This window comes from Carassius gibelio, chromosome A9 (genome assembly GCF_023724105.1).
Source record: "Carassius gibelio isolate Cgi1373 ecotype wild population from Czech Republic chromosome A9, carGib1.2-hapl.c, whole genome shotgun sequence".
Classification (NCBI taxonomy): Eukaryota; Metazoa; Chordata; class Actinopteri; order Cypriniformes; family Cyprinidae; genus Carassius; species Carassius gibelio.
In genome coordinates this window covers 5,209,963-5,227,898 of record NC_068379.1, presented here as the reverse complement: position 1 = coordinate 5,227,898, position 17,936 = coordinate 5,209,963, and the positions used below count along the sequence as shown (strand labels likewise).

Genomic DNA, 17,936 nt, shown 5'->3' with positions numbered 1-17,936 from the left:
TTCATTAAGAACTAATTATTACATGTGTGTATGCAGAGGTATTTTAGTTATTACAGCTACATAGTTGTTCAGACATGAAATTGTTATTATGTACAATTACTATATTGGTCAGCACTTTGGATTGTTTAATAAATAAGCTATCAGTTAACATCAGCATCAAAGACATTTAAAAACATTTCAGCTTAATTCATTTTCAGACAGCAGCGAGTGTTTTCAATAACTTCTGTTTGCGATCAGTGTTGTGGGTAACGCGTTACAAAGTAACGCGTTAGAGTATTCTAATTACTTTTTTCCTGAAATGTGTAACTTAACGCGTTAGTTTCGTGCGGAAGTAATCAGTAACTTCGTTATTTTTAAAAAAAAGTAATCCGTTATTTTAAGGAAAGGAAAATCCCGACTGCAGCCTGCTTTTTGTCAGACAGTAGTCCTAGGTCTACTGTGCCACCTGCGGATGTACAGTATCAGCGGAGCCGAAGCTCTGTGATCGTAAAGTCAATGGCTGTGATACGTCTGTGCCCTGTGCCTGACCCTGTGTGTGTGTGTGTGTTTTTTTGTTTTTTTTTCGAACTCCCGTCTAGATGGCAGAGAGGACAGCGTTTGGTTTATGGAAGTACGCACATTATTTTCAATTTGTCAACGAAAAAGAAAAGAACATAACGGTAAAATGCACACTCTGTGAGTGACACTTTAATAATAATTAGTTCGGATATTAAGCGATTTGTCATTTGCCTGTGTGGCAGTGAAGGATTTAATTCGGTCGGTTTGTTATCATTTTTGTTTGACAGGCAGATGTTAATTTCTGTTAGATCGTTGGCTGGCTGGTTGTTCATCATTTCTAAATGGATTTAAATCTGCAAGCCTTTTTAAGGTTGTGTTTACAAGTAAGCATACTTATACTTTCATAACTGCATTATTTAAAGTTAAAGAAAAATCAGGAGTTATCTTGTGGTGCTCATAATATACAGTAGCCTAGGCTACCCGGGCTGGGTAGGTGCGAATTTTGATTAATAATATGTTCTGTGATAATAAATAAATAAAACACCATGTGGAATAGCCTATTGCTGACTGTCTTTCCTGTTATTGTTATCCTGCAGTGTTAATTAAATCGGATGACTGACGTTATTCATTGTCGGAAGTCACGACTTTTAGGTGCATTTAAAGGGGCCAGGGGCTGTGTCTGTCATGTGTGAGCCGCTGCAAACGGCTTTTAATTTTTGGTAACGCATGAGTACTCTAACGCGTTACTTTTACGAATAGGTAACGCTGTATCATAACTGATTACTTTTAATTGATGGTAACGTTGTAACCTAACTAACTACTTTCCAAAGTAACTATACCCAACACTGTTTGCGATCTAATGTGGATTTTGTTCACCATATAAGACAGAAATATTTATATTCAATGTAAAAGATCTTCATGTGGATCATGCATACAAATATATACAAATATCTCACTGGATTATTACAATTAATGGCAAAATGAATTTGTGGAAATCTAAACTAATATATCCTACAGACACACTACAGCAAAAGATATGAATAATTGGCTTAAAACTATTTTTTTCAGTGTGAAAATACTAACATGCCTAATACTTCTGCACAGTACTGTATATTTTAACCTTTTATTAGTGTTATTATAAAAGAATGAGTATGCAGTTGTGACAACAATCTATAGAGTTTTTAATGAGCGTTTTAAAGCAATGTTGTCTGTATTCAGTGTTTATATAATGTGTAATAGCTTTTATATACATGTATAAATAAACCTATGTATGTTTTTGAATCAACAGCTTCCCCTGGAAATCCTCAGGGAAGTTATTTTGTCAGCGGGTGACTGCATATTTGACACTTTCTCTGGTTTGCAAATGATTTAGGGATGTGCTCCGAAGTTTTTCGGAAAGTGGCACAGTTTGCCTGGCTAGACCGTAAGATTTCCCCGTTTAATGCTCATTCTCCAATTGAATTTTGTAGTACAAGCCTGTTAAACTTTTTTTAATTATTATTATTATCTTTCCTGTATTTTGTCTTTACACTATAAGTTGTGGCCAACTGGAAGAATTGTCCTCCTTTCTACCGGAACGAGTTCAGACGGATGTACAGCATCAGGGAATGCTTGCAGTGCAGAGCCCTTTTCAAGTTTAACCCCCCAGGGTACAGGGAAGAGGCCGGCGTGGTGATCTTCTGGGCTTTTGTTTACACAGGATTTTGTTCCAAGGACCGTTTTTTTTTTTTTTTTGCGGCATGAAACACATTTGTGTGTTAAGTTCATTGAAGGGAAATAGAGAATGAACTGAGATCAACTGGTTTTGATGTATTAATTGATGTCATTTAAAGTTAAACTTTGCAGTGTATAATGTTTTAATGAAAAAGCTATGGCAAAGACGTGCATTACAACAGTTTTCAGTCATTTACATCAGTCTATCATTCTTTAAGGTTTCTCATATTTGATGGTAACATCATTCATTTGCTATGCATTGCTCATAATGAATTCTTAATTTAGTTGTGACAGGATTGTGAGGATTAATGAGGTTTCAGTAGTGCAGTTCAGAAAACAAATAACAGAAAGTAACAAGTGTTTTTGGGCAAGTTCTTTAGAACCTGTATAGTTACTTCCTTGCAAAAAGTAACCATGGATCTATTGTAGTAAAATATTTGTTGGCATATTAATTACCATGTGCTGTAATTATAAAAACACCATAGTTTAACTATAGTTCCCTTTCAGTCGGTCACTCTCGACGCCACGTCGGATGACCGACGAATATGGGATATCGCTTCGATAGACCAATCTACTTCGAGTGTAAACTAAACAAGCCAATGCACATTGGCATGCAATTATTGCATCCAGCTGCCGCTGATCACTGCGTGAGTATAAGAGGGCAGCAGGTGCAATGCATACCAGCTTTTCGCTTCGGAGCAGAGCGTTAGTATCGCTCTGCTCAACTGTGTCTGCTGTGAACTACGAGTTCAGCACGCTCTCGGAAGCTTCGTGTGTTGGCGAGATGGCGCTTCAGCGGCGGTCGTTCCTGTGTCGAGTGGATTGCACACTTCAGGTTGCACTACCCCTGTCGTGTTGCAAGCGGCCAATTCCCCTGTTCGCCTCAGCACTAAAAGAGCATTTCCTAAAAGAGCAAATTTCTCTAAAAGAGCTTCACGGGTGCATCTTTATAAAGACGACGGATCGTCCTTATAAGGATGCCGTTTCACCCGTGCGTTTCTGGGTGCGGTCGTTACCTGGCAACGGGTGATGGTCACGATTGCTGCCTCACGTGTCTGGGCGTCGAGATCTGGGACTCGTTGGAACGAGTCTTCAAGGAGCGTACCAGCGGTATCCACTGGGACTCAGACAGAAAGAAAGCCACCCCAGTGCCGCTATTGCCGCTATTGCTGCGTACCATGACCCTGTGAATGGGAAGTCTTTGGGTAAGCATGACCTCATCATCAGGTTCCTTAGAGGGGCCAGGAGGTTAAATCCATCCCGGCCCACCTGTATACCCTCTTGGGACCTGTCTCTAGTGCTTAAATCACTACAGCAGGCCCCATTCGAGGCTTTGCATTCAGTTGAGCTAAAGTTTCTTTCATTGAAAACTGTGCTCCTGCTTGCACTGGCCTCCATCAAGAGGGTAGGGGACCTGCATGCATTCTCGGTCGACGATTCGTGCCTAGAGTTCGGGCCAGCTGACTCCCAGGTAATCCTGAGGCCCCGGCCTGGCTACGTGCCCAAGGTTCCCACTACACCCTTCAAAGACTAAGTGGTGAACCTGCAAGCGCTGCCCCTGGAGGAGGCAGACCCAGCCCTGGCTTTGCTTTGTCCTGTTCGAGCATTAAGGTGCTACGTGGACCAGACGCAAAGCTTCAGGACCTCAGACCAGCTCTTTGTCTGTTACGGAGGCCGGCAGAAGGGGAATGCCGTCTCTAAGCAGAGGATGGCCCACTGGATTGTGGATGCCATAACCCTGGCTTATCAGGCTCAGGATGTGCCCTGCCCGTTCAGGTTGCGAGCTCACTCAACTAGAAGTGTTGCATCCTCCTGGGCGCTGACAGATATTTGTAGAGCTGCGGGCTGGGCGACCCCTAACACGTTCGCTAGGTTCTATAGCCTTCGTGTAGAGCCGGTATCCTCCTGTGTTCTCACCTCAAACGAGTAGTGGCACTGAGAGGCCCCGGTTAGTGTCGGCTTGCTAAAACTGCTCCAGAGTGTCCGTACTGTAGACCCTGTTGAGATCCTCCATCACCCTAAGCAGCTGGACGCGGCGGAACGTCCGGCGCCAGGCCTTCATGATGAATCCGTGAGAACCATGGAAGGCTGGGCTCCATATTGAGACCTAAGCGGTACTCGTATGTGTGTAGTCCACGGTATAGCCTTAGAGCCCGTGTTTCCCCGGCAGACTTTTGCCTTCCCAAGAGGGTTTTAATCACCTCAAATTTCTCCGTATACTCCTAAACGGATGCTATATGTGTATTTGCCTCCGAGACCTCCTTCGGGAAGGATGGGGCTTCCGCAGCGTCCCGGCTCCAAGCGGACCGGGTATGTTTTCCCAGTGTTATCCAATCTCACCCAGTGAGGTAGTGCTTTGACAATGGTGAGTGGAGCTACTTGTTCTGAGCCCCGGCCTACACCTAATAGGGGCGCAGGCGGCTCGCACAGGGCACTGGAAGGGGCAGCACCCATGGCGCTTTGATAGGGATCCCATATTCGTCGGTCATCCGACATGGTGTCAAGAGTGACCGACTGAAAGGGAACGTCTCGGTTACGTATGGTAACCCTCGTTCCCTGAAGGAGGGAACGGAGACGCCACGTCCCGTCGCCATGGTTGCTGTACCGCCGCTGAGCTGCCGAGTTCCCGGCTCGGCTCCTCAGCGAAAAACTGGTATGCATTGCACCTGCTGCCCTCTTATACTCACGCAGTGATCAGCGGCAGCTGGATGCAATAATTGCATGCCAATGTGCATTGGCTCCTGCTTGCACTGGCCTCCATCAAGAGGGTAGGGGACCTGCATGCATTCTCGGTCGACGATTCGTGCCTAGAGTTCGGGCCGGCTGACTCCCAGGTAATCCTGAGGCCCCGGCCTGGCTACGTGCCCAAGGTTCCCACTACACCCTTCAAAGACTAAGTGGTGAACCTGCAAGCGCTGCCCCTGGAGGAGGCAGACCCAGCCCTGGCTTTGCTTTGTCCTGTTCGAGCATTAAGGTGCTACGTGGACCGGACGCAAAGCTTCAGGACCTCAGACCAGCTCTTTGTCTGTTACGGAGGCCGGCAGAAGGGGAATGCCGTCTCTAAGCAGAGGATGGCCCACTGGATTGTGGATGCAACAACCCTGGCTTATCAGGCTCAGGATGTGCCCTGCCCGTTCAGGTTGCGAGCTCACTCAACTAGAAGTGTTGCATCCTCCTGGGCGCTGGCAGTGATCAGTGGCAGCTGGATGCAATAATTGCATGCCAATGTGCATTGGCTCGTTTAGTTTACACTCGAAGTAGATTGGTCTATCGAAGCGATATCCCATATTCGTCGGTCATCCGACGTGGCGTCTCCGTTCCCTCCTTCAGGGAACGAGGCTTACCATACGTAACCGAGACGTTATTGTAGCAGAACCATGGTAAATTTTCGTAGGGGCTAAGGGGATGTTCAGTATATTATTGGTGAGGTTCAGAGACTGGTGACAATTTGTTACACACACACACACACACACATATATGCATATACAGTTTTGTTCAAAATTATTCAATCCCCAAGAGAATGCAGTACTTCACAAATACAAGCTTTTCTGAAGATCCAGGATATAATAAGACTTGCATCTTAACAGTTCACTGGCATATTAAAAGTGATATTGTCAATATATAATGTAATATATTTGAGATATTTATGATAAGATTTTTTAATAATACTGCTATGTCATAATTATTCAACATTGCTGTTTTTAAATCACTTATTTGCATGGTGGGGAATAAAACAGTCTCAAAACACAATTAAGCCTTTAGAAACTCTATTAAAAAAAGAATTAGTTTGAGCTGTTACACATACAGTTTGGCCCATGCATGTATTGAGGTTGAGTAGCAAAAATGTCAACAGAGATCTCACAAAAGCGAAAGAGAAGAAATATTGTATTACTTTAGAAAGGCTAAGGCTATATGATGATTTCAAAGACATTGAAAGTTCCTAGAGTCACAGCTCTCAGCCTTGTTTCTTAGCTAAAAGTGTGTTTTACCAGAAAACCTTTGAGGGTGTGGAAGAAAAAGCACAATATCATAAAATGTTTAATCAGAGCAACTGAGAAAAAACCTGCAATGTACAGCCAAAGACTTGCAAGATGACCTGATGAAAGGAGGAAAACCATTTCAATGCAGTGTGTAAGACGAACACTAGACAAGTATTGCCTTCATGTTGAGACATCTTGATAAATACCACTCTTGATCAAGAAGAACAAAAGGACAACTTGAACTTGATAAAATACATTTGTGTGGACCTGTGGAGCTCTGGAGGAATGTTATATGGAGTGATGTGACCAAACTGGAACTTTTTGGACCCATGGATCAGCGGTATGTCTGCTGCAAAAAAAGGCAAAGCTCATGAGCAGAAGAACACCATCTCCATCCTCAAACTTGGAGGTGGATCAGTCCTGTTATGGGGTTTCCTTACTGTAGAAGGAAGTGGAAATCATGACTGTATATGAAGGACATCATGGATTCTTTAAAGTGTCAGGCAATTTTGACAAGAATTGTGATGCCTTTGGTGCAAAAACTGAAGCTGATGATCAATGGACTTTCCTGCAGGCCAGTCATACCAAAGTGCACATCCAAATCTACTACTGCTTGGTTCAGGGATCAGTCAGAGAATGTACTTGAGTGATCTGTTCAGTGTCCAGGCTTAATTCTCATTTCAAATATCTGGTTGAATTTGAAGAAAGCAGTGGCAATGTAAAAACCAAAGATTATCAGTGATCTGAAAGCTTTTTCAGGTGTGGAATGGGCCAAAACTGTAGTAGAGAGGTGACAGAAGCTTCTAAACACTTACAGACAGCGTTTATTGGTGATTTTAAAGAATAAAAGATTCTGCACAAAGGGGGTTGAATAATTTTGAACATGAATGTTTAGAGCCAATTTGAATTTTATCATGATTCATCAATGTTCCATTCTCAGAATCACTCAAAAGTGTATTAACAAACTTTCTCTAATACTTTACTGATGCCTTTGTTAAATTGATTTCATAAAATGTTATCCTCCACAGCAAATTGTCTTGCAAGTCAAGGGGGTTGAATAATTTTGAACACAACTGTATATATATACAGTATTGTTCAAAATAATAGCAGTACAATGTGACTAACCAGAATAATCAAGGTTTTTCGTATATTTTTTTATTGCTACGTGGCAAACAAGTTACCAGTAGGTTCAGTAGATTCTCAGAAAACAAATGAGACCCAGCATTCATGATATGCACGCTCTTAAGGCTGTGCAATTGGGCAATTAGTTGAATTAGTTGAAAGGGATGTGTTCAAAAAAATAGCAGTGTGGCATTCAATCACTGAGGTCATCAATTTTGTGAAGAAACAGGTGTGAATCAGGTGGCCCCTATTTAAGGATGAAGCCAACACTTGTTGAACATGCATTTGAAAGCTGAGGAAAATGGGTCATTCAAGACATTGTTCAGAAGAACAGCGTACTTTGATTAAAAAGTTGATTAGAGAGGGGAAAACCTATAAAGAGGTGCAAAAAATGATAGGCTGTTCAGCTAAAATGATCTCCAATGCCTTAAAATGGAGAGCAAAACCAGAGAGACGTGGAAGAAAACGGAAGACAACCATCAAAATGGATAGAAGAATAACCAGAATGGCAAAGGCTCAGCCAATGATCACCTCCAGGATGATCAAAGACAGTCTGGAGTTACCTGTAAGTACTGTGACAGTTAGAAGACGTCTGTGTGAAGCTAATCTATTTTCAAGAATCCCCCGCAAAGTCCCTCTGTTAAAAAAAAGGGATATGCAGAAGAGGTTACAATTTGCCAAAGAACACATCAACTGGCCTAAAGAGAAATGGAGGAACATTTTGTGGACTGATGAGAGTAAAATTGTTCTTTTTGGGTCCAAGGGCCACAGGCAGTTTGTGAGACGACCCCCAAACTCTGAATTCAAGCCACAGTACACAGTGAAGACAGTGAAGCATGGAGGTGCAAGCATCATGATATGGGCATGTTTCTCCTACTATGGTGTTGGGCCTATTTATCGCATACCAGGGATCATGGATCAGTTTGCATATGTTAAAATACTTGAAGAGGTCATGTTGCCCTATGCTGAAGAGGACATGCCCTTGAAATGGTTGTTTCAACAAGACAATGACCCAAAACACACTAGTAAACGGGCAAAGTCTTGGTTCCAAACCAACAAAATTAATGTTATGGATTGGCCAGCCCAATCTCCAGACCTTAATCCAATTGAGAACTTGTGGGGTGATATCAAAAATGCTGTTTCTGAAGCAAAACCAAGAAATGTGAATGAATTGTGGAATGTTGTTAAAGAATCATGGAGTGGAATAACAGCTGAGAGGTGCCACAAGTTGGTTGACTCCATGCCACACAGATGTCAAGCAGTTTTAAAAAACTGTGGTCATACAACTAAATATTAGTTTAGTGATTCACAGGATTGCTAAATCCCAGAAAAAAAAAATGTTTGTACAAAATAGTTTTGAGTTTGTACAGTCAAAGGTAGACACTGCTATTTTTTTGAACACACCCCTTTCAACTAATTGCCCAATTGCACAGCCTTAAGAGCGTGCATATCATGAATGCTGGGTCTTGTTTGTTTTCTGACAATCTACTGAACCTACTGGTAACTTGTTTGCCACGTAGCAATAAAAAATATACTAAAAACCTTGATTATTCTGGTTAGTCACATTGTACTGCTATTATTTTGAACAATACTGTATATAAATAAAATTTTAATATATAAATCAAGGTACTCCATGACTATCTACATATAACCATACTTTGCATTATATTGCCGTGTCATTTTCAAACCAATGCCGAGGATTTCATGAAACGGATTTCGGACATGAAACGGATTTCGGACAGGCTTCTGAGGCTCAGTAATGGTTTAATGATCTACAGCCAAATATAAAGTGGATATTTCATTACTGCTATATTAATTTCTCACTAGAAATTACATAAAAAGTGGAAAAGGTTGTTCAGAAACATACATTTAAACACAAACTGACCACCGACCGCAACTTTAAGACGCCATCTTTATTTTTTGGCTTAACTGTCACAGAATGAAAAACATTTAATGAAGCTGACATTGATTTCAGACGTGCTTTGATGCCTTCCTACCTTGGAATGCGACCTCCAAAGGCAGCATTTTTCAGTTTTCGGATGCAGCCCCCATGTTAAAATGTAGTGTCCGTGACGTCACCCATAGACTCCTGAATACTGTTTTTGAAGCTCAAAAACTGCATCCGAAAACTGAAAAATGCTGCCTTTGGAGGTGGCATTCCAAGCATAGACAGTAAAATAAATGGACACAGCGAACCCATTGGAACTCAACTGGGACAATTGAAGCCCATTTTTAGTGTTTTTTAGCACTTCCGTTTCTGACGCGCAGACTCAAACGAAGCTTGACGACGTCAGCAACCTGTCTGCCAGATGTAAATCTTCTAGTAGCTGTGCGTGCAAACTGCCATCGTTAATCTTGCAGAGACGGCGAGCTTGAGCGGGGAATTCTTTGTCGTGAGTGAGCAGGAGTAAGTATTCTGATTAATTATTTAGTATTTTAAAATGTAACGCCAGTACGCCATATTAAGTTAATTGCCTGCGAGCTTCTCCTCTTGTCTGTACGGTAATGCGACAAAGAGTCGAGTGGTTATGACGCAATCGTTAGCCTATTTTTTACAAAAACTGTTTCTACGGGGCCATAACGTAACATAGAAGGTAATGGAGCCCTTTATACATTGTCGTGTATCTTTAGAAATAAATAATGGACAAACGGAGTCTTTAAACGCCTTAGATGTAAAGTTATTCGCTGTCAAAGTGACGCCAAAATGAATGGGAATCAATGGGAATGCTAACGCATGTGAAGTTCTGCTACAAGATGGCAGCACGCAGCCGACTTTAACTTCCGGTCGACTTCCTTGCCGCCTGATTCCAAGGTAGGAAGGCATCTACAGCACGTGATTAATTCTAGCCAATGAGAGCAGGAACTGCCGGAACTCTGCATAGTTAATGAGCTGTCATTCCGACTTCAACTAATACTATGCTAATACCGCCCAGCTCCGCTCAACCAGGTAAGCTTTTTAAATTTCTCAGTTAATTTGTACAATGTCAAAATAGTTGTGAATTAATTATTTAGGAATGAAATTACACATTTTATTTTTATTAACAATGTTGCTAGTGGCGTTTTTAAATGACCAACTGTTTTAACAGCAGACTTCAGATTGTTTTCTGAGGCAACGTAATCTCTGGTAATATATCCTTTCACATTGCACATGGATTCATTAAATTCAAATTTTTAACGTCCATATCGGTGTTAATTAGGTTTAATTTCCTTTTCGGTCTTGTTGTTTTACAGCGAGCAGTAACGTTAAGCCTAACGTACATAAAGTAGTCTAATGGAGTTACCTTAAGTCCGTATAATGTCCTAAATGCAACAATATAGCCTAGAAATTATTAAGGTAACTTATTTGTGTAATTATGTTTTCTCTTGACTGTATTTAAGTGATAATTTCTTTTTTCTCCCCTTTCCATTCTCAGATAGTAAACCATATACTGTACAATATATAAAACATTTTTAAACTTTAGTTTTAATCCATTAAAATAATGTTTGTCTTCTCTCTTTTGAGTATTGATTGCCATCTAGTCCTGATCGGATTGTTAAGCTCCAGTCTCAATCCTGTACTGCTGAAGCAGCTGATCGAGGTCTTCAGGATCATCACACACTTCAGACAGGTGTGTGGACAGACTGGAGATAAACTCTGCAGGATGCTGGTCCTCCAGGACGCCACTGTTGTAAGTGATCAACCTAGCAGTCTTCCTGCGTCTCTTGTCAATTGTGTTAAAATAAAAATACATTTTAATTTGTATTGATATATGCAATATTTCACTGATATTCATTGATGTTTCTCTTTTTTTTCTCCATTTAGTTTGTGTCAGATGCAAAAAAGTGTCACTAGGAACAGGTCACTGCATCTTTTGTCATGTAAGTACACTTTAATTTATTTAACACTGCATATTCATGCATCAAGTTAAAGTCATTAGTTAATTTTTAAAGAGCAAATTTTTCCAAAAAATGAAAGTTCTGTCAGAAATTATAACTAGCTTATTTTCAAAGTTCTTTAAAAGCAAACAAGGTGTTTATTTAATTTTAAAGTTATTTATGTTTGGTGCATGTATGCAGTAGGCCTAGCCTGTGTTTAAAAAATGAGGTGCCGCTTTTGGTTTTGTTTTAACGATTTTTAATGGTTTTAATTTTTTTTATAAATCTAATAAAAAATACCATTTGGCATTAGCATTGGTTACTTCATATTATTTAGATGCAATCATGTTTAAAATCGGTTATTCTGCTAACTTGAACGAATATTTAGTCTGAGTAGCCTACCTATTTGTGTACATTTAAAGTCCGGCGGGAGCGGGCGGGAGTGGACCCAAACATTGCGGGAGCGGGCGGGCCTGGTCATACATTCAGCGGGAGCGTGCGGGTGTGGGTTTAAGAAAACAGTCCCGCGCAGTGAGTTACAGGGTGCTCCATGTCTCTGTACAGTTTAGGCTAGTAACTAATAATAAACATATGCTGTTATATAGTTTATATATGATTAAGTTAGTTTGTTTTGCAGCACTGAGCAGTTATTTTACATAACTTTATCATAACAAAACAGTACAAAAGCATTTCCAGATGACAAATATCTGGACATGCCTAGTAGTTAATGTTAAATATTGTTTTCTTAAAACATAATGTCAAGTCAACGACATCCCATATTAAAAAGATTTTATTTATATCAATCACAACTCATCAATCATGTCCAGATATTTGACTGGTGGTGGTGTCAGTATGGATGTTAATCCTATTTCTGTAAAATGTTTGTGAAAATTAAATGTAAATCTCCCAATAAATTCTGTACATATACCAAATACTTTGACAATCAATATATACTTAATACAGTTCTGCTAATGCAAGGATTTGGTGTTTGTATTTTTTTCCACACCAAGCCAAGCCCTTCCATAAGCCCCTCCCCATAAAAAAGCCCCACCTCAAAATCTCACTCTAAATCACTATTCGGACAGGACTAGTTTTCTAAACTACGTTTGAGTTTCGATTCTTACCACCTGACGTCTGTGATTTTCATGTACCAATTCGGACGGGACTAGTATCTCCGTGTTTATTACAGAGGTGGGAGGGTCTGATTTGTGGATCTGGGCGTCACAGAGATCACGCGCTCTGAATGCGTGCATTTAATTCATTCAAAATGATTGCCTTAGTATTATTACACAATAAATACTAAATGGCTAGTATAGCAAAACCATGTTAATGTGTGGTTCCTTTAGTTTAACTTTTTTTTCTTTTCTTTTCTTTTTTTTTATTAAATGTAATTAAAACATTATGTAACTGAGTACATAAATGAAAGTGAGTAATCTTACCTGATGTTGATATCACAATAGCCGGTATTAACAGTTTACGCGATCTTGCTCTTGATTTTATTATTTGTATTATTTTTTTATTATTATTTATTTGCCGCTAAGCAAATATATGAAACATGCGCACGTTAAGAGCATCTACGGTAATTCATGTTGGCCAAAACACACAAGGAAACGCGTTGTGAAATAAAATATCACCGGCAATCACAGACATTCGCATTCGGACAGGATTAGTTTTCTCAGAGGATCACGGAGTTTGCAGAAAAACGGTAGGTAATTTGCTCTGGAATTATCACAGAGGTTGTGTGAGAAAAACACAGACGTGGCAGATTCGGACGGGATTAAAATCACCAGGTAAGTACGTCTGTGAAACACCGATTTCTCTAACGACCCCCTGTAAAACTAGTCCCGTCCGAATAGGGCTTAAGATAAACTCAAAAGTTGGCAGCCCTGCAGTAGGTATTAATGTTCTGCATGTTTTAATGTTATTTAATGTTCTGCATTTTGCATTCACCGTACCATGAAGCGCTTTACTGCAGTCTTTTACTCTGTCTGTGTCAATTTGAGTCTTGTTAAAGTTTTAAATCCATGTCCCCAAGATGCTTTTCTGTTGGTCTCAGATAACAGAAAGTGAATCTCAAATCTATAGGGGTGGTTGGATTTGATCATGCACGTTAAAATATTTAAAGCTTCTTTTTCAGATTCGTATTTACAGCATTATCTTAATAGGCTGAATATAAACATATATAAACTCTCTCTCACACACACACACACACACAAATATATTTACATTTTAATTGTTGTTTTCTTTCTCAGGTAGATGCTGGAATAAAAAGCAGCCATGCTATAGCATCTTAAATTGAGACTTCTATTAAAGTGGCTCTGTAACATAAGAGACTTGGGACGGTGGAAGGAGAAGAAGATCAGAGATCAGGCAGAGCTCTACTGGTGCCCCTTAGGGGATTGATTTATCTATAATTATCTATAATATCTATTTAATTGTCACAGTGTCTGGGTTGTGTTCCCTGGGGTTCCAATAGATGTCCCCCTTTCTCACGGTGTCTGTCACCTACTCACTTCCTGTTCCATTATTTGGTCACCGTCCTCCTTGTTTTGTAATTGATTGTTCCCCCACCTGTCTCCTGTTTCCCCATTATCCTTCTGTGTATAAATACCTGGTCTGTCTGAGTCTTTGTCACGGAGTCCTTGTTTAATGTTACAGTTATTTCATGTCCGTCATCCTTGCCTTGCCTAGTGTTCGTATCTTGTTCATGTTATGTTTTGGATCTTCTGGTTTTGACCCTGCCTGGACTGTTTACCCCTTTGGATTTGCCCTCAAATAAACACCATACCTGCAATTGGATCTCTCTCTCGATGTTTCCAGTACACCGATCGTGACATTAATGTTATAATGGAGTTATAATTGGTCATTATTCTGTTTTATAAATCTATTCAGTATATTCTAGTGTTCAATAGTTTGGGGTCAGAACGTTTTTATTTTTTATTTTTCTTTAAGATATTACATGTATTCAGCAAGGCATTAAACTGATAAGAAGCAACAGTAAACACTTTTACATTGTTGGACAAAAATCATTAAAAAGGAAAAAAAAAGGCTGCTCTTTTAAAACCTCTATTCAAAGTAACCTGAAAAAATATATTACTGTTTCCAAAAATTAAGCAGCACAACCGTTTTTGAGATGCTAAGAAAAAAGTTTATTGAGTACCAAAACAGAATATTTTTATAATTTAGTTTGGATTGTATGACACAGAAGACTGGAGTAATGGCTGCTGAAAATGTAAACATCAGAGTAAAACAGTATTTTTTTACGGTTATTTAAAATTGTAATATTTCATAATGTTACTGCTTTAACTGTATTTCTTATCAAATAAATGTAGTTTTGGTGAGCATAAGAGAATTGTTTCAAAAACATTTACAAATCTTACCTATCCTAAACTTCTGAACAGTGTTTTTCTGCATTTATTACATGGCCGTGAATAAATCAAAGTATTTGAAATTTATGACTCTTTAATTTATTACTTCTACTTTCATCTTATAATTATTCTGCATGTGATTTAATAGTAATATTGCAGCATTCTGCAGGTACAACATTTTATTTGTTAAGGCCACAAAGGCCCTACACAGGTTTATGTCTACATTTCCCTCCAAAGTGTGGGGATACTGTGAGGACTGCTGGGGCCCTAGGTCCCCATTTTCAGCTGCGACGCTACTTTGGACGAATAGAGGGCACACTTTTGGCCCACAGTATTCCCACACTCTCCCCACTGTGCCCACACCCAGCCCACACTGTTCCTGCGCCCTTCCCTCATGTGCCCACACCCAGCCCACTCTGTCCCCGCACTCTCCCCACTGTGCCCACACCCAGCCCACTCGGTCCCCGCGCTCTCCCCACTGTGCCCACACCCAGCCCACACTGTCCCCGCGCTCTCCCCACAGTGCCCTCACCCAGCCCACACTGTCCCCGCGCTCTCCCCACTGTGCCCTCACCCAGCCCACACGGTCCCCGCGCTCTCCCCACTGTGCCCACACCCAGCCCACACTGTCCCCACACCCAGCCCACACTGTCCCCACACTCTCCCCACAGTCCCCACACCAAGCCCACACTGTCCCCGCGCTCTCCCCACTGTGCCCTCACCCAGCCCACACTGTCCCCGCACCCCACACTGTCCCCGCGCTCTCCCCACTGTGCCCACACCCAGCCCACACTGTCCCCGCGCTCTCCCCACTGTGCCCACACCCAGCCCACACTGTCCCCGCGCTCTCCCCACTGTGCCCACACCCAGCCCACACTGTCCCCGCGCTCTCCCCGCTGTGCCCACACCCAGCCCACACTGTCCCCGCGCTCTCCCCGCTGTGCCCACACCCAGCCCACACTGTCCCCGCGCTCTCCCCGCTGTGCCCACACCCAGCCCCACTGTCCCCACACCCAGCCCACACTGTACCCACACTCTCCCCACTGTGCCCACACCCAGCCCACACTGTCCCCGCGCTCTCCCCACACCCAGCCCCACTGTCCCCGCGCTCTCCCCACACCCAGCCCCACTGTCCCCGCGCTCTCCCCACACCCAGCCCACACTGTCCCCGCACTCTCCCCACTGTGCCCACACCCAGCCCACACTGTTCCCGCGCCCTTCCCTCATGTGCCCACACCCAGCCCACACTGTCCCCGCACTCTCCCCAATGAGCCCACACCCAGCCCACACTGTCCCCGCACTCTCCCCACTGTCCCCACACCCAGCCCACACTGTCCCCGCACTCTCCCCACTGTCCCCACACCCAGCCCACACTGTCCCCACACTCTCCCCGCTGTGCCCACACCCAGCCCACACTGTACCCACACTCTCCCCACTGTCCCCACACCCAGCCCACACTGTCCCCACACTCTCCCCACTGTGCCCACACCCAGCCCACACTGTACCCATGCTCTCCCCACTGTGCCCACACCCAGCCCACATTGTACCCGCGCTCTCCCCACTGTGCCCACACCCAGCCCACACTGTACCCACTCTGTTATATATAATTTAAATATAAAGTCATTTTGAGTGTTATTGCTTTTAATATTATTTTATAAAATAAGGTACATGTAATATAAAAGTATTTAAGGCAATGTTTTTGCAACAGCTCAAAGTCCGAATCCATTCACTTATTTATTTGTTCACTCCTTCCTGATATAGTGAAATCTACTGCCATACACTATATAGGGATTAGTGAATGAGTGAGCTATTTCAGACACAGCACTGGTCTTCGAAGCGTGTACACTCAACTTTGGTACACAGCTTCAAAAGGAGCTTAAAAAATGCTCTTCAGGAGTCTACAGGTGACATCACGCACACTACATCCTAAAAAAAAAAGGAGTTTTCTATTGTCATGGATGCAATTCCGACAGGAGTTTTGGCCTTATTCAGAGCTAATACCCAGAACAGTATTACACCCCCCTCTACCTTTGATTTATTTGATACTCATATTGGAAAACTTTGTTTTGGCCCTAAAAATATTAATGTTAACAAAATTGTTCGCTCCTTACTTCAAAAAGATATGGTTTCTTCTCCTAACTGTATATTTGATTGGAACAGATTAGTTAAAGGTTTAATATGGAAGAACATTTGGACCTTGCCAAACAAATACATATTGGTAAATAAAGTCAAGGAAGTATCTTTAAAAATTTTACATAGATAATACCAAGTATATAATTTTCTTGTTAAATTTAAAAATGACATTGATTTGAATTGTTCTTTTTGTAATATGAGTACTGAAACTTTGTTTCATTTATTTTGGCATTGCTATTATGTTAAAATATTTTGGAAAGATTTGACTAGATTTATAATTGATAACATTGACCCCACTTTTCTTTTGTGCTTAGAAAACGTTTTATTTGGTTTTACTAATATCCATTCAAATAAAAACAAAGAGTATTACATTATAAATTTAATTTTAATTTTTGCGAAATTTCATATCCACAAAAGTACAGTAAAACCAATCCTTTATTTTTGGTTCTTGAAGAAGAAATTCGAATTCATGTGAAGACGATTTTCTATTCACTTAATAAGAAAGCAATTAAGACAGTTTCCATTTGTAAATCCTTTAATACGTTTATGTAACGTTTAGCTTGAAGGAAGCTTTTGTTACTGAATGACAATAATAACCCGCAACAAACTGTAGCACACTGTAACATGAATAAAACTTGTATCGATGGTTACTTCTGTAACACAAGCTTACTTCAAGCTGCTTTGAAGGACAAGTGGAGGAGGAAGATGTTGCATTACACCTATTCTAATCTAAATCCTAAACAGCTTTAACACCTTTTCTAAACGTCTGTTTGACGAACACATTTCAGATAAGCAAACACTTTAAAAATGCGTCATGCAATGCATAGAAGTAAACATAGGCTACTCACCTGACATTCTGACGCAGATGACGGACAACGAAAGTACAACAAACAATATCACCGTTTCTTTTTTCCAAAAAGAGTAATGGAGCATGTTGAGTTTAACCATTTCACTTTAAGACACGACATCAGTGTGCGTTTCATTTTATTGTGGCTGGGTTACCCCCGCCCATACTCGCAGAAGCACGTCCTGATTTTGCCAAGTTTGATGTGTTGGCTAATCACAACTATGTTGTCCCAGGAACATGTCTCACTTGGTAAAATCAGGTTCTGCCTCGCAACAACATTGTGATTAACCAATCAGATTTGAAGAACCAGTTTATAGATATTGTGAAGTTTACGCTTAAAATCAGTGTTTGGTGCTTGTACATCAGTGTCATCCATCTATCATTTCCTCTGATTTTAGGGATTACTTATGGTTAAGGTTA

At 41.3% G+C, this 17,936-nt stretch overlaps 1 protein-coding gene across 1 annotated transcript in view; it reads right to left on the bottom strand.

Moving 5' to 3' along the window:
• LOC128019493 (poliovirus receptor) overlaps nt 1-17,722 on the bottom strand; it is a 36,565-nt gene extending 18,843 nt beyond the window's left edge. Inside the window, exon 1 of the mRNA XM_052605491.1 lies at nt 17,518-17,722. Coding sequence (XP_052461451.1) covers nt 17,518-17,617 — 100 coding nt within the window. The 5' untranslated portion in view covers nt 17,618-17,722. The remainder of the gene's footprint in view (nt 1-17,517) is intronic.
• Between the last annotated feature and the right edge of the window lie 214 nt (nt 17,723-17,936).